The sequence below is a fragment of the Tetrao urogallus genome, assembly GCF_951394365.1.
Source record: "Tetrao urogallus genome assembly, chromosome: 1".
In the NCBI taxonomy this organism is placed as follows: domain Eukaryota; kingdom Metazoa; phylum Chordata; class Aves; order Galliformes; family Phasianidae; genus Tetrao; species Tetrao urogallus.
Window position 1 is genome coordinate 8,105,170 of NC_136813.1, and position 24,523 is coordinate 8,129,692.

The 24,523-nt window shown below is 39.5% G+C and overlaps 1 protein-coding gene across 1 annotated transcript; it reads right to left on the reverse strand.

Moving 5' to 3' along the window:
- Positions 1 to 995: 995 nt before the first annotated feature.
- On the reverse strand, positions 996 to 23,250 carry RAB38 (RAB38, member RAS oncogene family; the record flags this gene model as incomplete). The annotated part of the gene is given in 5 exon segments (XM_079550690.1): positions 996 to 1,148; positions 11,957 to 12,237; positions 20,809 to 21,071; positions 23,145 to 23,211; positions 23,214 to 23,250. Coding segments are annotated over 5 exon segments (801 nt in total).
- Positions 23,251 to 24,523: the final 1,273 nt, after the last annotated feature.

Consider the following 24,523-nt stretch of genomic DNA (forward strand, 5'->3'; position numbering starts at 1 on the left):
TCCAATGATCATTTTGATTTCTATGATCATGCACAGAACTTTGTTTTCTCTGAGAATGTTCTCAGAAAACATATATCCTACTGTTCAATAAGGATGTGTTCCTACAAAGTTTATTCATTACATTGTGAAAAATTCTCCTATCAGAATCAACGTAATGGAGGGGATGCATTCAGGGACTTGTGGAATACACGGCATGGGGGATGCACAGGTAGGAACAAAATCACTGAGTTTTTTCAGAGTAAATGCTGGATTTCTGAACAGATAAACTTTCTAAAACTTGTCAGCTCCATCACCTGTGAGACTACCCTTGATTCACTGTTTTATTACCCTTTACTTGTTGTAAGTCTTCAGGGAGACACAGCAAAAACTACTGCAGTTTCAGTCTCACAATCTGAGATCTAAAGAACTGAATGACATGAATGGTTGCTGCATGTTTCCTCAGCCTTGCCAACTCATCCAGGAGAATGAACTTGGGAATATTTCACATTGCATGTTCTTGTTGCCTCTCCCTGAACACCTATATCTTCATTATCATTATCTTCTCCCTCACGGAAAAAGAGATCATTCAAGTGTAATGGGAAGCAAAACAGTGCAATGACTATGGTTGTCTGGTAAGGGAATTGAGAGGATGTGCTGGAGAACCAAGGAATAAATAGGTTATTGCTACTGGAACATCTCGAAAATGAGCTTTCAGAAACCACATTGCAGAGAAATAGGTTTTGATATCACTGGTGGTGACACCCAACCAGGAAAACACAGCCATCACCATGGGTCTTATTTGACTAATTACCAATGGCAGTTTTGAATAGTTGCTATCAATGAAAAGTTTGAAACAAATTTTAGCTGTTCACAAATTATGGAAGAATGTAAGTAGATTTTTGAGATGACTGAAATCTGTTTATGGACAATCTGGGTAGGGTGAGTGTTCTGGATGAGGGATACACTGTGAATTATAGTTGTTCAGCTCTTGCTGAACTGAATAGTCTGGAAGTCTCTTAGGATTTAAAGCAAGCCGAACAGCTGACAATCTTGCCAGAATTCAAGTGTGGTTTTATAATATCTGTTTCAATAGGCTGAACTGGATCACTCTCAGTAGCAATTATGTGTTTCACCAAGCATCTGGAAGCTTCATTGATGTTTATATTTTCCTGCAAGTGAAAGAGAAAGAGGTTGATTAGTCAATATCAATTGCACTATCCTGCATATTTCCTGAATATAATTAAACTTTTCTCTGGGCAACATCAAAAGTTTACTTTCCTTAATAAACAGCTTTTAAAAATTGACTCTACTAAATAATGCTTACTGTAGTGTGTGTTTTTTTTTTTCTTTAAAATTAGTTAGGTTTTCATGTATTTTATCACACAGAATCTTTTATGATTCTATGATTCCATGATTCTATGGCAAGAGATTGAAACTCACTGCTGATATGGAATATCACAGAATCACAGAATTGTAGGGGTTGGAAGGGACCTCCAGAGATCATCGAGTCCAACCCCCCTGCCAAAGCAGGTTCCCTACAGCAGGTCGCACAGGTAGGCATCCAGGCAGGTCTTGAACATCTCCAGAGAAGGAGACTCCACCACCTCCCTGGGCAGCCTGTTCCAGTGCTCCGTCACCTCACTGTAAAGAAGTTCTTGCGCACATTGGTGTGGAACTTCCTATGCTGCAGTTTCCGGCCGTTTCCCCTTGTCCTGTCTCCACTCACCACTGAAAAGAGTCCGGCCTTGCCATTCTGCCCCCCACACCTTAGATATTTATAGACCTGGATCAGGTCCCCTCTCAGTCTCCTTTTCTCAAGGCTGAACAGACCCAGTTCACTCAGCCTTTCTCCATAGGAGAGATGCTCCAGGCCCTTCACCATCTTCGTGGCCCTCTGCTGGACTCTTTCCAAGAGATCCCTGTCTTTTTTGTACTGGGGAGCCCAGAACTATAAGATCACCCACCAACAATATATATATATATGTAAATCCATATACAAATATATGTGTGTGTTGATGCATACACACATACTTCTCTTGCTCCAGGAAAATGATATATTATTTACAATTTAAGAATGACCCACATTTCCAAGTTGTGCCTGAGGCTTTCTGTACTGAGACCACAGCCACCCACAACACAATGCCATGAAGTCCACCTTCAAAAAATGCTCAGCATCAGTGCAGCAACAGTAACAAAATAGCCTGCATAATTTAATGTGAAACACTTTGTTTGTGCATGTGTTCAAGAAATTCAGATGAGGTGTTTTAAGTATGAAGTTTATCTATAAAAAATAAACTGAAGTGTATGTGTGTGTTTCAATAGGATGGTGCAATTACATGAAAGATCATAGAATCATAGAATGACCTGCATTGAAAAGGAACACAATGATCTAGTTTCAACACCCCTGCTATGTGCACAAGACCAGGCTGCCCAGAGCCATATCCAGCCTGGAGATCAAAAAACAAAGCAATAGATTCTGAGGCTGATTTCTAATCCCCTTGCAATCTATTGTAAAGCTCCACAAACTCCGCTGTGAGCCTCACTTTTGCACCACAGTAAAGACTTGAAGTCTGTGTATGTAACTGAAAATGCTAATTAGTGCCAACAATTCAAAGCATTCTTCAACTCAACAACTGAATTTAAACATCTGCATTCTGTCCTAAAAAGAATATCCATTGGTTGTAAAAAAAAAAAAAAAGAAAGAAATCTTTAGACAAGCCATTTGTATAGTAACGCCTGAAAAGTAAAAAAGAGCTGAGAATCAGGTCTGCACTGAGCTGTCAAAGGGCCACAGTATCACATGGTTCTCTGGGACCAGACAAGCAAATTCCTTAGGCAGGCACCAAAAGTCTTTTTCAAGACACCGTGAAATTTTCTTAGAAAAAAGCAGGCGATGAGAAATGTCTCAGAGCTGCTTAGTGAGCTAACGATAAAACAGGATTGCTAAATGTGAAAAAAGCCATGAGTCCTTCCCATCATATTTTCTGTTATTAACTGACTGGTAAGCACTTCATTTAGCTATGTGCTGCTTCTCTTCTGGGATGGCAGCACATAATTTTTCAAGAATGCCTTAGTGACACTCTGAGATTGTGCCCAAATCCATTGATGTTGACATGTATTAACAGCAATCCACTTTGTCAGAGACATAAGATCAACATTTTATCCGAGTGGGAAAGAGGAACTGACCCTAAGCCCACAGAGACATAACATGGGTGTAGGTGACCATCTCTTATCCTCACTGATGCTAGACGAAATTCAGGTGCTTGAAACTAGAAATTCAGAAAGAAAGGCAATGCTGTTCTACCTCAACCAGAACTCAAACCAAATCAAAATCAGATTATTAAACCTGCTTTTTGCTTTTCTGGAAGAAAACCAAAACTGAACACGTGAATATTGTTTTGACATAAAAATTCAAAATATTTAGTTTGGGAAAAATTGAAATGTTTTTTCTGCATTGCTCTTTCTCCTTTTTAATGAAATGATTTACCAAAGTCAACTCATCTTTCTGATTTCTTTGCTAGTTGCATTTTAGATTGAGTCTATTGTTTCACAGATCTACTGATTATTATAAGGTTTGTGCTGGGCTCCCACCATTCCACTTGGATAACTCCTGATTTTCTGTTCATGTTCACCTTACTCTCTGCCAGAGTACCAACTCTGCAAATTGCATTTCCAGCCACACTACCAATTTTCTGCTCTTGGTTCTGAATTACTGGAAAGGAACAAATTCCATGGCAAGGGAGGTTGGAACTGGATGATCATAAGGTCCTTTCCAACCTAAGCCATTCTGCAATTCTATGCAGTGATGAAAGGAATAAAAGGTCCCACCCACAGTGTGTCCTGGATCGGTCATATTATCATCCAGCTTTTGGCCCAATGACTCTTGAATGAAAGTGTATTTGAATGGTCCAAACTGTGTAGTTGAAAATTTCTGCCAGATGACAAGGGAGCAGAAGAGGAAGGGTGACCTCTACAGCCAGCACTACTGCTCTTAAGTTTGTATCCAACTCTAGCCTCTAGCTTCTAGCTGACTTTCAGAACCTCCCATGGTTCAGATGACAGCAGGAATGTAGTACAGGTGAGAAGCAGCACACTAAGTCACTCTCTGCAAGGAGTCTGTGTTCATGCCACCAAAGCAGCTCTATGCCTTGACCATCCCCCTTCTGATGCTGTTGTTGCCTTTTGTTATAACCCTAATCATTGCCCCAGTTCTGTTGACCAGACGTTGCTTGATTCTGATCTATCTAATGAAATATTGATTTCTGCACCTCTCCTCCTACAGCGTAGGGGAAAAAAACCTAACTAACTAACTAAATAAATAAAAGAAAAAAGTCAATACTCTCCTAGGGAGAAAAGCAGCTGCAGAGAGTAGGAGGTGATCTGCTATCCAAACACACACCCAGGGATCTGACAATTTCAGTGAAGAGGAGGTGTTGGAAAGCAATCTAGGAAAGGACAGAGAAAAAGGAGCAGGTGCAAATCCATCCAGCCAATACAAAGAAAAAATAATCAAGATATAAGACCCGACAGAGAGGAATAATCACAGACACCCTGCTGATCATATTGAAACATGGACACAGACCCATTAAGCCTAAAAATAAAATTATGTTTGAAAAAAATGATATATATATATGAGAGAAAACAGAGTGAAATGTCATTCTATGTAGAAATGATTTAACTGTTGCCACTATTATACATTTTGTTCTACATGAAACACCAAAAGAATCATGATGACTGCTGCAGATCACCTTCCCTTCAAATTGTCCAACTGTGAGAAAAATAGGTTCGTGCTACCCTGGATGGTGAACTGGATGAAGGGCAGAACTCAAAGTGTCACAGCGAATGGGGCTACATCTGACTGGCAGTTGGTCACCAACGGCGTTCCCTAAGGCACTATTCTAAAGTTACATCTATTCAGCACTTTATCAGTGATCTGGGTGCAGGAGTTGAATGCACCCTTAGCGAGTTTGTTGATGACACTAAGCCGGGAGGTGCTGCTGAGTCCCTGTAGGGATGAGAAGATTTGCAGTGGGATCTGCAGATTGGAAGTGAAGTGCAAGGAAGCAAAATGCTGGGTGCTGCATCTGGGATGGTGAACTGACAGATATGGGCATAGATAAGGTGATGAGTGGCTGGAGAGCTCAGCAGGAAGGGACAGGGGGGTAATGGTGACAGCAGGGACAACACAAGACAGCAGCATGGCTTAGCAATCAAGAGGGCAAACCGATGACCAGATGTGAGAACAGCAGTAAGAAGTACCAAAGGAGGTTCTGACTAGACATTCTTTACCATGAGGGGGGTCAGACACTGTAACAGGCTTCCTGGAGAAGTGATTGATGCCCCATGCCTGTCAGTGTTCAAAAGGCACTTGAGCAATGCCCTCATTAATGTGCTTTGACTTTTGATCAGCACTGAAGTAGCCTTTCAGTTGGATTAGGTAATCTTTGAAGATCCCTTTCAACTGAACTACTCTGTTATAACAACATGTGTGCAAGCATATCTGCCAAACAAGGGCACTTGGTACATCTAAAGCATCGCCAGTTAGAGATGTGAACCCTAAACTGGACCTGGATGGGAACCTTACTGGAGATGAAGAAATCAGCTTCTCATAAGTAAGCATTTGCAAATTCCAGAACACCTTGGTATTATGTGGAACTCAGTGTCAACCACATAGTTTTCCCATTTTCTTTCTATCGTGCAATAAAATCCAGGAGCAGAGATAAAGCTTTAAAGACCTTTTAATCTGCACTTCTCTGGAGCAACCAATTTGAGGAAATGGCTACACAAACTCCCTTATCAGAGCTCTCTTGCAAAGTGCTGGCAGCAAAGACTTATTAAGATGTGCTGTATCACCATGGTTGGGTTTCTAGGAAAACATAACAGCACAAGTTAAAAAGCATCCAGGTGCATGATCATGAAGCTCACAGATGTGAACTGCCTTGACTGCACTACCAAGAAAAAGATAATTTCTGGAACTGAATTGTTAGAGCTCATTGAATATGCTACAGTAAGAAACCTTCTCATCAGAAGCAGATCAAGTATGGATTCAGGACAGTCTTCCTGAAGAAAGGCTAGTTGCAGTCAGAGACATTGCCAGCCCCCAGGGCTGACGAATAAGAGCAGCATGTCCTAACCCAGACCTCAGCCAAAGGCTCCGTTAGATATAAGATTTTCCTAAACTGAGCAACTTGATTGTTTGGAATAAAAAATTACAAATTTTCTTTTTGGAGGGAAATGTCAAAATGTCCAGGTTTATGTAAGAGGTAGATATAAGTAAACACATGAAACTGCATCTGAACACAAAGAACAATTTCTTACTGTGGGAATGACTGAACATTGGCACAGGTTGCTCAAAGAAGCTGGGGACTGTCCAAATTCAGAGATCTTCACAACCCTACTGGACTCCATCATGGGCCACCTGCTCTAGATGCCCCTGCTTGAGCAAGGTGTCAGGTATGATGGGTATGACCACAGGAAGTCCTTTTTTCAACAGTTCTGTGATTCTGTGAATGTACTGCTTTTGAACCAGCACTAAGCAATATATTTCATCACAGTGATCCAGAGAGCTATTGGATAGATCTGATGCCTGTTGTGTGCTCTGAAGCAATTCTTCTTTTAGTTCCAGGGAACAAAATCAACAATGTATTCCACATACACATACATACATATATATATACATATATATGACTGTATATCTGAACTGAAATCTTCTGTCGAAATGTCAGCCTCATATCTTGGTTTATGGCAGAAGCCGAAGTATTTTCTATGGTTCTGCGCAGTGAGATGGAGTAGATTTTGAGAGGGGGGCAAATTAAAAAGAAAATGTAAGGAGCAATACATTACTCATTGGAGGAGTCTGGGTTAGAGAATAGAGTGACTTTCTGAAAGGTTATCCAGCAGAATAGTGGCAAAGAGGTCTCTTGATGTGCCCAGTGTTTGGTAGCTAAGTTCTATACAAGCTGCAGGAAAGACACATTATTACCTACGAAGGAAAGATGATATTACTTTCTCCAGGTCCAAATAGGATGTGTCCAAGTAGTCTAGAGTGAAGGTCTCAGCAATCAGTGTGCAAGACCCTGTTGGTAAGAATCTGAAAAGCTTGCCTGCTAGACCTTCTGGGCAATGTGGACAAAATTTTAATGGCTTTTTACCTAATTCTGATGCTGACAGCAGGATTATAGCATGGAATGAGGGACTCAAGCATAATCATAACACAGCTATGGAAGAAATAAGACTTTTAAATTCACTTCTGAATAAGGTATTTTAAACACACTCCGTTTTGCCTGATTTGTCTGTTCTGACGAATGGTTCCATTTTCATTATGAAGTGATAATAAGCTTAACATTGATGCTATTTTAATCCAAGTTAAAAACTTTCATCTTTGAACAGGAAACATTGGCAAGGATGGTTTAAAGTCTCGAAAAAGTGAGTGGACTTCTCAGTTACGCTAGTGACATGCTGGATAATTACATGTGTAACAGGAATTAGAAATTTTCCTCCTTTATAAAAACACATTTTTCACAATATTATACAATATCATAGAATGGTTGGGTAGGAAGGGGCCTTAAAGCCCATCCAAATTGCAACCCTTCACCATGGGTTGGTTGTCAGCTACCAGCTCAGGCTTCCCAGGGCCCATCTAACCTGGTCTTGAGCACCTCCAGGGCTGGAGCACCCACAGCTCTCTGGGCAGCCTCTGCTAGTGCCTCAGTACCTTCTGAGTAAAGAATTTTCTCTTAACATCCATTCTAAATCTCCCTTCTTTCAATGCAATTCATTAAATAATTTCCTAATTGATATGAGCGAACCAAAGACGCATGTAAAAGACACCAGGTTCTCTACTGGACTTATAATATATAAAACATGACTATATTGCACTGTGCTGTTGCCCAACAAGGTTCTTCTTACATGAGAATCTGTCAATATAAGTTTCACCTTTGTAGGGAGCAGAAGATTGGAAAAGGTTGAATGTTTCCTTTAGATTAATGTAAGAATCCAGGCTAACACAAGAGAATACATTAGGTGGCTCAAATGATTTATATTAAAGTTGTTAAGAAAACCGGCACCAGGGAATAGTACAGTGATGTTTTTGGTGTAATATTCCAGTGTTATAGAAAAAAATTTCAAACCATTGACAGCATAAAATATGGTAGGTACATACACAGCTCGCAAGGCAACCAGAACTAAAAGATGCATTTTTATAAATAATCACCTTTGTTTTTCCAAAACACATAAATCATATTCAGTTTGTTATGAAGATGATAACATTTCCAAGCATGCTGGCAGCAAACCTCTGGAGACCTAATTATTCCAGGATACCCCAGAAAGAGTTATTATTTATTTGAACTGCTAAAACTGCTAGCTGCAATATGATGACTTCTCTGTCAGTGTTATTCCACTTCAGGAAAGAGTTTCTGTTTTCTATAGCAACCATAGGCAGGTTTTTATTTTCCCCAGTCCCAAGTTCTATTATTTAATATGCCCTAGGCTGAAAGAATACTGGATATATGCTACAACTAAAATTTTAAAATAATAGTTATAAGAACTTCTGTTTAGTAAAAAAAAAAAAAAAAAAAAAAAGACCAAATGGGGAAATTATCGTGATCTCATTCACCGTAAGTATTGTGATTTCACTGTCCTTAGTGTGATTACTTTGAATCATTTAGAGCCTACAATTCTGGATGAAGATCAGATATGGAGATCTTAGACCCTAGCCTGTATCTTCAAAACATAGTTTGATAAAAGGAATGGGGGCCTCAATTCTCACTTCTCCCCTCAATGGCTATTGAAGACAAGTTTTGTCATAGTTGGATTACTTTATATTCCAACATGACTTCAGTGGTAAGCAGAGGACTGCTTGGCCAGCAGTTATTCCTAAGCTAAATAAAGCAAGAAGAATCTAGATAATTATTGTTTCTAAATAACTCAAAAACTTAAGCCTACTTGGCTTACAGAAACTTAGTCTGAGTTTTCCTCTTTTGAGATATCTTTTAATTATCCTTTGCATTTCCACAATTCTGCCCAAGACAAGCCAGCCTCCATCACCATGCCACCTTTGAAATTGTTTGTACATGTCACTAGAAATGTGTTGCTCTTAAGAGGTGAACAGATTGGAATTGATTTCTAGAACTCATAGGTTAAAGATCAGTGACCAGCTGCTGATGCAAAACAAAAACTAGAATAATGAAACCTCTGTTTCTCAATCAAGAGCTATCCTGTACCTCTGTTCCATCAAATTCATGTTATCTCTGTAAACCTTATAGATCCAAGCATTTTAAACCAATCTGCTGTACATTTCTTCCCAGATTTTTTGTTTGTTTTTTTGTTTGTTTTTTGGTGGTGGTGATTTTACCATTAGACCTTGAGTTGTTAGTGAATTGATTCTTGTCCCCAAGAAATGTAGACTCATGTACATGCCAGGAATGAAGAATAACTAGTTCTGAACAAAATAGCCATATACAACATCACACATCATAGGCTCCATATCAATTATGATGAGATATTTCATGTTATTTGTTACCTGAAAGGCAGATAGACACCTGACAGAATACTAAAAAGGGCCAGAACATGTAATTCTTATGCAAAAAAATAATTTGTTATTAAATTCCCCTGGCTCTGTAAATCTTCTACTTGCAGCTGCTATTCCAAATGCTTTGCTCCCCAAGTTTTCCTTTTCTCCTGGAATAATTAACTTTCTGCCATAATTATCATGAAGAACCCGATGTAAGAGATCTCAGTCTCTCAGTTAAACCAGAACTAAACACAATTCACAGCAAATATTTGTTTGTCCTATAGAGGAACACTGGCTTCCAGTGGCTTCATCCAGCACAAATCAGCAGGAATGAGATGAACCCTATTCGCAGAGGAAGATAATTGCCTCATGGACACAGACCAAAGTGTTTCCCTGAAGACAGCACTTTGAAAAGTGACTACTTTGAAGGCCATTCAGTAGGAACAAGGAGACGCTGACTACAATGATGTCTTAGCCCACAGCTCATAAAGTGCTTGAAGCAGTTACCTGCTGTTACTTCTGCTAACTATAAGTGAGCCTTCCTTTAAGTATTAATACTTTAGAAGATGTCCAGATGCCAAGAAAAGTAAAATGCAAGCATATCATCCAAAAATTCTTAAGTAACTTTCATGAAGTGTTCATACAAACTGAATACAAAATTTTGTCTTTCAGTCTGCTAAAAATTTTGGCCAAGTCAGAGCCAAATTGTTTGTATTGAAAATATCCAGATGTCTTCCCGGGCTGTTAATGATGTTTTCATAATCAGAGAATATAATAAACATAATATCCATTGAGAAGTTGTGTTTAAATCATTATTTTGCATACGGTTCCAGCAACTTGAAATTAATTGGATACAATTGCTGGTAATAGGAATCACAATATGAGATTTCCTATCTTCTTATTGAATGTGATAGAAAAAAATTGGTCGCATCGTGATAGAAACTACACAAATATAATAAGTGTGTAAATCATATAAGCTAATTTTAGACAGCTATAGGGAGGATATAGAGAGTTAAGATCTCTTGACAGTAAATGGAGAGCTAATATTCCTTTTAGGGAGATGTGCCCAATTCAGGATGATACAGAAAGGTACATTTTTCTTCATTTACTCTGAGAGGTGTCTAGACAGCCACATCACAGGCTTCTCACTCTGCTTCAAAAGAGTTAGAGGAAAAACGTGATGCAAGGCACTGAGATGAAAATATAGGTGGAACTTAGGTATGTGGGGACAACATATTTATTCAAAAACACCCATTCAGCATCAGAAGGGGTCAAGCACTCCTCTCCTCAGTTCTGTGAATATGAGCCAAAATTGGAGGCAGACAAAAGGCTGGAAATGCAAAGCAGATTTATAGATAAAGAGTTGAGGAAAAAGGCTCTATTTAAAAGACTAAACATACTGAAAGCTTTCGAAAATACAGTGGTGGGGGTATTTGTACTGCGTATTTATTTATTCTTGGTCACATCCTTTCTTCATAAACAGAAATCTTGTCGAGGTATCTAGAGGCAGAAGCTTTTCATAATTCCTGCACGGTAACCTTACTAAAGTTTACTGCATTTTTGGAATACAGTTTTTACAGATACTATCACAATTTCTTGGGTCCCTTATTCAAATTAAACTACATAAATGAAAAGGTTATAACAATCCTTCACAAACTATAACAATATGCAGGTGTCATATAGTCAAATAGGGTCTTTGAGACAGTTCCCTTTCATAGAACCTCAGTCTTAGTATGCCAGCTCTGCAAATTTTTATGTAGTGAAGTTGTATGAGAAACCTCAAATTGATGTATGGGAGTCATGACCTGGATATATGTTTTTTTCACTCTAAACATCCCTGTGCCTTTCTGATTTTAATCTTGAGTTTCTTACAGTCACCCATGAAATCCGCACCAAGGCAAAGTACTGAACAAAAGAGAAGCTCATTCAGCAGCTTCAGTACTCTTCTCCTCCCTGGTTATGTTGACTTTTCTGAAAAGGTCATTGAGATTGAAAGGTTATAACACTTATACTACTATGAATGCTACCATGGATTGGCTTTCTGGAATTTAACACAATGAAGCTCTTGTCTCAGATCAGATTTCTAAGGGACAGTGGTTATATAAATATTTAGAGACAACATTCAATGCAAGAATTATGGAAAAAAAATTAATATCCTTGCATCTTACCAAAAGTCATCTTCTTCCCTAGGCTATTACAGAGTATGTTGTTATCCAGTAGTACATTTGCTGCTGGTCTATAATCTTAAGAGAAGTTGCATTTCATATCATTATGATTTCTTTTGGAATAAAATACATAAGGAAAATACAAATTACCACAGAAGGCTTTATGAATTTGCAAATTTACCATTAATTAAATCCACCAAAATAGAAGCAATGCAAGTTAGACATTTCAACTCTGTGAGCTATTTTGGGAACCAATTTCTCTGCACAAAGACAAACATTTAAAAAGAAATTGAAACATTACCTTGGCTGATGTTTCAAACCAGCCCACGAACCCATTTTCCTTGCAGAACTGATCCATCTTGATGCCGTTGTTCATAAGAACGTCTATTCCCTGGTCACATTTGTTTGCTAAGAGGACTGTTGGCACAGGTTTGCCGTTTGGAAGAACAAGCTTAGAGTCCAAGTCTTCTTTCCATTTTGTCACAGCTTCGAATGTTGCAGGTCTTGTAACATCAAAGACAATAAATGCTCCCATGGCCTCTCTGTAATAGACCCTGGTCATGTTTCCAAATCTTTCCTGACCTGTGGTTATGAACGTGGGAAGAAAAAAACAAAAACAACTTGTAAATATCATTGCTTCCAACTAAGTATTTCACATAGCACATTTTCTAGTGCAACACTACTGAAGTTAGAGCTTGATTTCGTAAGTCTGACACCTCTGGAAAGCTATTACTTGTCTAAATAAGTGTAACTACAGTGCTAGACTCATTTGTATGAGAATGGAAGTATAGCAAGAAAAAGGAGTTAGAGGAGTTTTAAAGCAAGCATGCAAGGAAATGTAATAACAGCATGACAAGCTTGAACTTCAGTCTTATTAAGTGGCCAGATTTCTGTGGAAAGTACATGGCTCTTGATACACTTCATAGGATTTTAAACAAGAGTCACAAAAGATCTAGGTACGAGATTTGAAGCTCCTTGACACTACATTATTATTTGGGAAATATCTAACACAGTTGATCTCCTTATGCATGAAAGTCCTGCATATTTTCAACCATATCTTAACTAAGCTCTTGAGCTACACTAGACATTAGATTCATTATGAACTTAATTAGTGGTGATGCAAAGCATAAAGGTGAGAAAGGTGGATTTAAAACCTTACAGAAGTGGAAAGCATTATCAGAACCAGCACAGCAATAGAAATACAAAGAACTATATTGCTCCAGTAAGAGGTGGCAGAAGAGGTTTCACACTAGATTTGTTTAGAAGTTTTATGGCTTTATTTGCTGAATTCAAAGAATTTTATGGAAATATATTTAGAGACAAGGATTTTTTGTTGTATTTGTTGGGGTTTTTTTTTGTGAGAAAAAAGGTAACATTAGGTTTCAGTGTAGAAACGTCTCAAATTTCATGTGATTAACAGTGAAAAAAAGTCAATGATGTTAAGATGCAATATATTGGTGATAAGGGTTTTGTTAATATGTATGCTATTTTCACAGGAAAATTGAAAAAAAAAAAACCATTCCAAAAATACACAGCATTTTCCTTGAAGTGAAAAGAATAGAATTTCCATTGATCTTTATTGCCAAGCTGTGACCCAAAAATGAACAATTGTAAATACCCCAGACATCTAACAATTACTGCAATCCTTAAGCAAGACAGGCATTGTATTTAATCATAAGCTTCCACAGCTGGGAAAAAAAGCTGTGAAAACAGACAGTGCTCCATGTAAACCTGTTTCTAGCCTTATTTTCTGGATGCGTGTAGTTATGAGTAGGTTCTCACAGACAAGAAGATTGCCAGTTTGTCTCACCTCTGGGAGATTAGCTGTGGAGGCTTTATGTGATTAAACGCGCTGTCAAATGTAAAGCTGGAATGAGACCTGGGCTTCTAGAACATGTATTTAATGGAAATGGCACTGACCAGGAAGATTTAGGGCCTGCCCTTGGAATTCACTGAATGCACATCATGGAGACAATACCACCTATTTGTATTCATCTTTGGTTTTATGCAATAGTTGTTCCAGCAATGGCAAGGTCTTTTGAAGGACACAGAAGCCAATTTGTATCTGACTTCCTCATCTTTTTTTTTTTTTTTTTCCCCCTTAAACAAACACTGCTCTCCATTGATAAAGCAAGATATAAATATAAAAAAATCCAGAAAATATAAGGTCATATTGAAAATTTCGTATGGTTATCTTTATTAAAATGTCTTATGATTCCTATCAGAAGGGAAAATCAGATTCATGGCTAAGTCATGTGCTATTCCGCAATTTCCTTGTTAAGAAAATGTTTTTCATCTACTAGAAGGTATATGCAAAAAAAGACAGAAATCTGATTAACATCTCAGTGAGGTCAAAAAAAACAAATACAGTTTGTTTTTGATGCATTACAGTAATACTTCTTACTTTTCATGTAAATTTCTTAGTTGCTTACATTGCAGATGTGATGTAGATACAAGAATAACTGAACTCGGACCTTACATACTGTGTAAGTTGTTGTAACACAATTCTCTAAGGTAGGTGGGATGTTTTGTTACAGAACATTCACTGAATCATTAATTTACAGCACATAAATCATGCATCACAAGGAGGAAGGAAAGGCTCCGAAGATGTGTTCTTCTGGCTAACAGTGGCTCATAAAACACTGACAAATTCTATGACACCAATTTCTTCTCCTACTTTCAACTGCATTTGTGGATACGCAGGTTTTTCACTCCACAGAAAAGCCCCTGTACCTGTGAAAGTTGCTTTCTGCAGGCAAAGAGAGCTCACCAACCTCAATTAGAAATCACTTCAAAGAAAGGAAAGAAGCGGATGGCTGAATAAAGTGTCTAACCCCTTTTTAAAATGATCTTCTTCCCTATCAGCTGCAATTAATATATGAACGTATTTGGCACGAAGACATTATGAAACTTTGAAAATAAGTGGTTTGTAACCACATACTTTTAGTATTATATCATTTGCATAATAGGTTTACTTTTATTTAAGCTGAAAGGCAAAGCTGGAAAGGGAACTCTGTCGGTGCCGTGCTTGCAGTGCAAAATATTGTTTTAGCATCCAGGAAGACTTTTTTTCCAAAGGTCCCACTTTATGTGAGCAAACAGTTATCTTAATAGATGAGGTTCCTAAAACCATTTCCTTTTGCAGAATTACTCACAAAAATAGGCACTGATTGATGTATTAAAGGTGTCAGAATGTGGCCTCAGGTTTTCAGCAGCACAATGGCATAGGCAGTAATTACGTTAGAAAATAGATCAACCATTAGGTATTCACTGGAATCTCACAGGCAGTCTTAAACATTAGAACATGCTTTATAGCAAGAATCTGGGACAGGTGGGTTTTGCTTTTAATGGGAAGAACCAGAAACCTGTTAAACCTTTTGTGTGGATCACTGGACTTTGCTGCACCTCTTGCAAGACCACTGTGCGGCATCTGGCATCAAACCCCACAAGTCTGATGATTTTGGTGCAGTGAGATGGTGGTCTCCATTGAGATTCACCAGCCCCAACTTCATTCACGAACATTCACTGACTGTACCAAAGACTAGGTCTATTTTTAGTCAGAGACTGAGAAAAGGTACCCAGGGGGCATCTTCTCGGCCCGGATAGTCACTTACGAGGACACATAAGCTTCCCCATGGAGGCAAAGCAGCACAACCTAGGAATCGACAAACTTGAAACCAGGAAAATATCAACAACACAAACCTGGTGATCCTTATGGGTCCATTCCAATTCAGGACATTTTATGATTTTATAAGTCGATTTATTTGACACCCTGGTGAGCTGAAAAATAGTAGCTAACACTCAGCTGATTCAGTAAAAGACGCCTAATTGTAAAACCAGACAAATTTTGATCCACTTTGAAGTGATCCCAAACAGATGAAGGTGCTAAAACAACAAGATTTCCATTCAAAAGAAGGATTTGCTTTCTAAATTGTACTTGTCCATACTGATATCAGAGGCACCTCTGCAGCAAGATATCATTTAATTTAATAAGCTTAAAGCTATCAACACCTGAACTTTTATAGCTTATATAAATGCACTCTACAGAAGAATAAGTTGCAGAACTCTGCAATCTCCACAAGCCACTATCATCTTTGATAAAGTTATAAAAACTAATGAGAAAGTGCTAGTATCTAAAAAATAGCTTAGATAAAAATTGATTAAAACCGTCTAACGCCCAGTTTTACAATGAGTTTCACTTCTTGCCACTATCCCTCATCCTACAAGGGGAAAGCTGGGATCCAGTGATCTTTACCCCAAACTGAGAAGCTAGAAACTGTGCAAAAGATTTAAACGCTTTTTATCTTCCACTTCAAAGCACCTTTCAGATTTTTCACCCCTGAAGTCAAGTCATTGTCTTTGTAGAAGCAGGACTGAAACTTAGCCAAAAGGCACCCTCCCTGCACGTGGCATGCCAAAATGTAGAAAAGCAACCTATGGTCTGGATCAGGCCCTCAGATCCCATCAAATCACAGCTGAAATAAAACCATCAGAGTGAAGGACATATTTATGATTGTAGAACAGTAATTTCAAGGTAACTTAGCCTGGAAATCACCATGACTATCTTATTTATGCATATGTACTGCAATCTTCAGCAGGCACTGAAAGCTTAAACCACTGAGGACACACTGTGCCTCGCATTAGTGAATGGTCTTGTTACTTCTTCTGGAGTATAACAGTCCCAGCAAATTTACAACTACTAAGTCATGTGACTATATGCAAATACTGTTGCTTCTGAAGGTGGAAATTGCAGGGAAAGCAATTAAACTGGTCTTTTGTCATTGGTATTGCCTGATGTCTCTAATGCAGTGGACCAAGTTTGTAAGTCGAGATCCAACTTTGTAAAAGCAAATCAACATGTATTTGTTAACTGTGAATAATGCAGCCCACACATGCATAGCAGGAGGGATAACGGCAGTGTTGAAATAGTTCTGAAAAAGAAAGTGGTGAGGGGAAGGCTGTGAGTGCTGCTTTCTGCCTCATGCCTCTCCCAGAGAGCTGCTGCCTGCAATAAGTCTACAGCTAAATGGGCACAACACATGGACAACAGCACAGAGAGGAGCCTTACAGAGAACTGAATAGCAAAGACGTCTGGATGTGGTGTCTGCAATAGGTGGTTTCTTCTGCAGAGCTACCCCAGAGAGAAGGGAGGGAAGACAGTGATTCTGTCTTTTAAGAGCCTTGTTCAAAATATGACTGTTTCCTTTAAAGCTTCCCTTCTAAAAATCTCTCCTGACAAATTTAAAGGATGCTCATACAGAGGTAACAGTTTAAAAACAAACAAATAAAAAAAACAACAAAACAAAACAAAAGCCAGAGGAACAAGATCTCAAGATATTTCAGACAGCAGTACAGGTGATGGCATATTTCAAGAAGTACATGAATACCACAGCAGGTTTTTTGGGACATTCAGTGAAATAAAATTGAGATGAAATTAAAGACAAGGAGAATGTTAGCATGTGTAGCTATTCTTATATCTGTGATCAGAGGTAAAATTGGTAAATTTGGTGGCTAGAGAGCACCACTCCAAGCATGAAGTCATCGAGTATATTCTTACTAATAATACACATAAGCTTCACATTAATTTTATTCAAAATATTTTTTGATGAAATTATTTCTAAATTTTTAAACAATTTACTGCCCACTTATGCAAACAATGAAGTGTAAGTAAGAATCATGCTTGGTGGTAATGTTGGCTGTACAAAGGGAGAGATAAGAATGTGAGAGATGCAGCAATATCTGATATATATAGATATGCACACATATATATTCATATAGAAGTACAGATACAAAACAATATTGACATGTTTGCACCATTATCTTCAATGTAAAAATGCCCTAAATGCTAAGCCAACATCCTTAAGCTTGGTTAAAGAGAGAAAACGCATTTGTATCCAACATCTTTATCAAGCAGAATCAAGTGTACCCTCAGCAAATTTGTTGATGTCACCAAGTGAGTGGTGCAGTTGACAGAACAGAAGGAAGTGGCTGATTTAGTGGTTGGTAATCCTGCCCATACCAGGGAGAATAAAATTAGATAATCTTTAAGATCCCTTCCAACCCAAGCTATTCTATGATTCTATGATTTGTTTCAAGTTATGGATACCAAATTGTACCTAACAGGTATTTGATAGAAGGTTGTACATTCAGAGAACAATTACTTGATCTTCTAAAGTGGTGGTAGGTACTAAAAAAATGCTGCCTTTGATTTGCCACCCTTGAAAGGGTTGCTCAGCAGCCACTTCACACTCAAATAGGAAGCTACTCTTTGGTCTACAATTCTGTGAAGGAATGACATCCAGATGGAGCTGGCCAGGCTTAAAAAAAATGGGTCCATGAGATCCTAATTAGGTTTAACAAGGTCAATTGCAAGGTGTTGCAACTGGGTTGGAGCAATCCCAGATGTGAGTACAGACTGGGAGAACTCCTTGACAGAAGCCCTACAGAGCAGGACTTGAGGTTCAGGTGCATGAAAAGCTGAGCGTGAGCCGGCAGTGTGCTCTTGCAACCCAGAAGGCCAATAGCATCCTGGGCTGCATCAACAAAGGAGTAGCAGCAGGGAGAAGGAGGTGGTTGTCTCCCTTTATTCTGCTCTCGTGAGGCCCCATCTGGAGTACTGCGTCCAGGCCTGTGGCCCCCAGTACAGGAAGGAGCTGCTGGAGTGGATCCAGAGGAGGGCCACAGGGATGATCAGATGAGTGGAGCACCTCTCTTGTGAAGAAAGGTTGAGGGAACTGCGCTTGTTGAATCTGAAGAAGAGAAGGCTCCGGGGAGACCTCATTGCAACCTTCCAGTTCTTGAAGGGAGCTTATAAGCAGGAAGGGGAATGACTTTTTACGTGGTTTAATAGTGATAGGACAAAGGGGAATGGCTTTAAACTAAAAGAGGGGAAATTTAGGTTAGCTGTTAGGAAAAAATTATTTACTGTGGGGATGGGAGGCACTGGCACAGGCCACCCAGAAAAGCTGTGGATGCCCCATCCCTGGAGGTGCTCAAAGCCAGGTCGGATGGGCCCTGAGCAGCCTGAGATGGAGGTGGCAACAAACCCATGGCAGGACGTTGGAACTGAGTGGGCTTTATGTTTCCTTCCTACCCATTTTGTGATTCTATGATAATTTTTATCCTCAGAGCTGAACATGACATAGTAATAAGGATTCTAGCAAAAGACAGAGGTTGCTCCTACCCTATATATCTGTGCTTTGCAAGTGATGACAAATGACAGCCACAAAAGGACAAAGTACTTCCACTCCCACCATATACCCAATCAGTTTCACTTCACTATCATTTTTAAACGCTTTTTTTTCCTCATCAGTCAGATCCATTATTATAACTCCACTCTGCTCTGAATGGAGAGTGTTACCTGCAGAACTTATTTTCTATGTACAGCCATCAACAGCTACACAGAAGTCATTAAAACTGAGACAGCACTCTGTTTATTACCGGCCACTGTCTTGACCTTCACAGAGATGCTCTGAATTGAGCAATTCATATGAAATTTAGTACTGTGCTGTAATTCTCTCTGTCATGTGTGATAACTCAGAAAGCATGCTAGTCATTCAGTATACTACAACTCGGTGTAATTGCTTCTGCAGCCTGACTGAAAGCTACATCATATGATCCGCTAGCACATGATTAGTAGTGTAATAAATCTCCGAAACAAAGCATGCAAAATACATTCTTTTAAGTCCCTAATGCATTCAGAATTTACTATTAGAAGTGGTTTTTTTTCCTCCCACACAAAAAAATGTTGATGGATGTATACATATTCATCATTACAATCACTGATGAGCAATAAAAGCAATGCTTTCCCCATTATTCTGATTTGTGATATGGAATACTGGACATGGGCTTATTTAGAACCATAGAGCCCCAAAACTCTATGGTTGTGTAAAAAGGCTGAGGGTATGCACAAAGCAGCATTGTTGCATAAGTTTTAGTACCTCGGTGCCAAATTCAGTGCTCAGATACGAGTCAGCTAACTGTGGAAGAAAGGCACACCCTCCATGAATATGAATGTTAAGAATTTTCCTATTTCAGTAGTTTTACTCATCACAACACCATACTAGAACCCTGAAACCACAGGCTGGCACAGCTGCCTAAAACTGCACCTTCATTCCTTACTTAATGAACACAGTGTCTTAATTTAGAGTTTTGAAGATGCCCTCCTTTCAGCTGCAAGCTGTCGTGTTTTTGCTGAACTTGGATTCTCATGTATGCTACGTGAGGAAGGATTACTTACTGCATGCAAAATATGCCATACACAGCTTTTATTTTGCCCACTGACTCAAAAATCCTTCAACTCTAGGAAGGGAGTTGGCAAAAAGTAAAAGCTGTAGTTTTAATTGGAAGACAAATATAAAAAAAAACACTGACTATAACAATGCCAATTCCCATTTTTAATAATGTAAATATGCAATTATAGAGATGGACTTCTTTATTCTTTTTCTCCCCAGCCATCTCCCCCTCCCCCAAGATTAAATTATCTTTTTTTTTGTTGTTTTTTTCTTGATGTTAGATTCTTTATTCTAGGCTAAAGTACAATTAAAATAAAGTAGTTTATTCTTGGAGGATAAGTAAATCTGACCAAATACATTTTAACCACCAGAAGTCTGGCCAAATGTAAACAATTTTCAAATGGCTGCGGAAGTTTTTACATTTTATTGGGCGCAAGAAATGTGGAAGAGAGAGGAAAGGAAGGAAAAAAACCTATTGTGATCAAAGTGACACCAGGATTTTTTTTGTTTTGTTATTTTATAACTATAAAAATCACATTAGCCATCTTACTGAATCCCTCATCTCTTCCACTAACTTAACTAGATGAGCAAAAAATTCCTGTCAACCTCTCTCCCATCCCAGAGATCTGTGAGTCTAATGATGTGGCAGTTGCAGGGAAGAGTCAGGGCACCTGGAGAGAGGAGTCCATGTCCCCATACAGGTCTGAGGGCTTGGGAAACAAATCAGGCAGGACACGTTTTGCTCTGACATCCCTTGTTTATGCATCTGCTGGCTTTGTGGCAACTCCAGAATCTCAAGCTACCTTAAAGTTCTCTCTCACTACAAAGGCAATTTAAAGACTGGTACAAACAAATACGGATCTATATTTTGTCTATAGTCTCTAGACGTTTTAGAAACAGGGTTTCCTTCTGTACTTACCCGCAATATCCCAGAGCTGCAGCCGTACCACAGTCTCAGCATCCCAACTGAGGACCTTCAAGGCAAAGTCCACCCCAATGGTGGCCCGGTAGTGGGGGGAGAAGTTCTGGTGGACATAGCGCTTGATGATGCTAGTTTTGCCCACTCCCAGGTCCCCTATCACCAGCAGCTTGTAGAGGTGCTCCTTCTGGTTGTGCTTCTGCATCTTTCCTGTTGCAGTGGCTGCTCCCTGCGAACTGATTGCATGCTCTGCCCCAGGAATCCTGCCAGCCTGAGGGGAGAGAGGGAGTGAGTAGCTGGGGAGGGAAGAGGGGAAGGGAGGGAGGTGGAGGCTGCTTAGCGTTGTCCGGAAGCAGGATCACCAGATCCTGCAGGCAGCCCTGCCGGGAGATGGAGGAAGCAAAGGGCTGGGGGGAGAAAAGTCACCCAGAAAGTTTAGGAGGTACGCGTGTAAAGGTCAGCATGAGGTGTGTCTGAGATTAGTCTGCCTGCTGAAAACTTCACAGGAAAATCACTGTCACAGTCCTGGTCCCTGTTTCATTCCTTACTAGGAGTTTCTACTGTGTTCTAGTTTTGCTTGCTCTCCCTTTTTTAATCACTGTCTTCTTAGTGATAATTAACCACACATGTCCTAATTTCTAGACAGGTTTAAAATGCCAGTCACTACAACAGGGCAGAAATCTCCTTGCAGGATGTCATGCTTCCATTACAGTGCAAAACTTAAACCTGTGTGGCTTTAACTTCAGATGTGATTTGTTTTTAATCAACATATTAATGCACTTGTATCACTAGAAATGGCAGTTGTAACAATATAAAGCATTTTTACATTTTTACATTGTTTAAATAGCATTTAGCATTTTTACAGCCCTCCACACCAGGAGGGCTGCATGAACTCAATTATAACAGACAAATATTTTTAAATTGCATTAACATAATAATTTATGATCATCTGTCTGTACATATCAGCATGCTTATGTTGCTGAATGCAGAACAAAGCTCATGCTTTGTTTTTTTTTCATGCTACAGGAATCTAAAACTCAAAAAGTCTGGAAGATTTATCCCATGACTGATAATCAGAAGTTATAAAAGCATAACAGCATTAGAGCATATGAATGCCAGTATCTCAATGGTTCTCTGTTTTCCAAATTCAGTTATATCAAGCTTGTAAGCAATTAAAAAAAAAAGAGTAAATCATTCCATTGACACAATTGACCCTATCTTTTAAGTGAAAATTGCAGTCACGGTTTCAATTAGGCAGCTTTGTTGGCAACCTTCATCTGTTGTTGCCTAAAGGCATTTGATCTTTCAACAGTTTTGATAGCAACCCCCCCAAATTTGAGTATTGCGTGAAACTCATCCATGATTGATTTTTGCATTATTGATGACACTGAGAAAATGAAAACATATTCTGTGCTTACTGAAATACTACTTAATGGAATTCTCATCCAAATATGTACTGAAATGGCATTAGGAATTTGTCACCTATCCAAAAAGCTGGATTTTATTAAGAGTTCAGAGTACTATTAGGAAAAGTTATGTTATGTAATGTTTTATAATCAGTCATTAAACTCAAACTTAACATTTTGTATATACACATACATATGAAAAAGTGTAATCTGAGGAGTTCTTTTTTCCTTGAAACTTTTGTTTTTATTGAAAGACTTTTTTCAATAAGACAAAATCTCATTCAAAACAAGCAAACAAAAACCCCTGTTATTTCTATACCTCTGTTTGGAGGGAAAATTACAAAGAGGTTATCCTCCTTAGCTACAGACATCATTAAAGGCTGCAATTTGAGACACGAATCAGTTACTGCAACGAGCTACCGCCTCTGTGTGATTCATACTATTATTATTGCTACCTGCTACAGTATAGCAGGATGTATCTCTAACTTCCTAGCACTGCCATTTTGAGGGAGTTATCTGATGGCCAAGCATTTCCAAGGGCTTATAATACTTCTCTAAAGCTGCAAAGTCCTATCTTGCAGGTTAAGAAACAACAGGGTCTCAGAGAGGTTAGCTATATAGGAAATGAAGAAATTGGGGTTTTGGATGAGGCTGAAATTACAGTCATATATTTTATCCTTCTTTGATATGGCAATACACAGAGTCCAGTGCATGAAACCCAGCTGCAAGCAGATATTAACTAGGTAATCGGCCCTAAGGTCTTATGCTATTAGAAAGTTCAGTCAGAGATTGGCCTACACCCTGGAGCATGAGGCTTTACCTCCTTTCCAAAGTTTTTGTTAGCATTAGCTATAATAACTCTGAATAATCACATTATTTAAGTTTCCAATTCTTCTTTGAACATGCCAAGATTCTTGGCCCTAGCAATACCCTGGTACAATGAGCTCCTCATAGGCTGAATCAAGGTCACCATCAAGGATGGCAGTAGGGCCACAAGTGAGGTGTTCAGTGAGATGTTGAGATGTGGACTGAGCATGTTGGAGGCTCCACTGCCTTTAGAGAAATGATTTTTGCTGAGTTAATTAGAAGCACATATTGAGTATCCAGATCTATTCCAGTATCCAGGGACATTAAAGCCTACCTAGCTCCAACCTCCTGCCATGACCTGCTTGCCATCTACCAGCTCAGGCTGACAGGGGCCTTATCACCAACCAAGATGAGGTTTACAATGTGCTCTGTGCTGTTAGTTCACAGAATCACAGAATGGCCAGGATTGGAAGGGACCTCAACGATCATGAATCTCCAACCCCCCTGCCACATGCAGGGCCACCGACCTCCACATTTAATACAAGACCAGGCTGCCCAGGACCCCATCCAACCTGGCCTTGAACACCTCCAGGGATGGGGCAACAACAACCTCTCTGGGCAGCTGTTCCAGCACCTCACCACTCTCATAGTAAAGAACTTCTCCCTGATATCCAACCTAAATTTCTCCCCCTCAACTTCAAACCATTTCCCCTTGTCCTACTGTTATCAACCCTTTCAATGAGTTGATTCCCCTCCTGTCTGTAGGCTCCCTTTAGGTACTGAAATGCTGCAATGAGGTCACCCTGCAGTCTTCTTTTTTCCAGGCTGATCAAGCCCAGCTCCCTCAGCCTGTCTTCATAGGGGAGGTGCCCCCAGGTCCTTCTCAGCAGGGCTGCTCTCAAGGACCGCTCCTCCCAGTCTGTATGGATGCCTAGGACTCCTCTGGCCCAAGTGCAAAACTCTGCACTTTGCCGCATTGAACCTCATCAGGTTCACCTGGCCCACCTTTTTAGCCTGTTGAGGTCCCTGTGAATGGCATCCCTTCCTTCTACCATGTTCTACCCAACCTGGTCTTGAGCATCTCCAGGGATGGGGCATCCACAACTTCTCTGGACAGCCTGTGCCAGTGCCAGTTTGTCTTTTACAGAAGCCTGCTGAAATGGGTTTTTGCAGGACTGTTCCCACCTCCTGAATGCTATGTCCATACTGTTTTGGCTTAGTTGGCATATAAAGGCAGCAGGACAGAGAGGTATGGAACTACTGCTTGTTTACACAGCTCTGCTGAAGATATGACAAGCACTACCATCAAGCAAGTCAGACAATTCAGGCTGGCTGTGTCTTAAATGATCACTGCAAGACTAGTTTGACAACAGTGTCTGATCCCTTCAGGCACACAAGCAGGTTACTACAACTCAATGATTTGCTGTCCCGGGGAAGTGTGCTCAGCCTGGAACATATATCATGCACTCTGTCTTCACAGAATCACAGAATGGCCTGGGTTG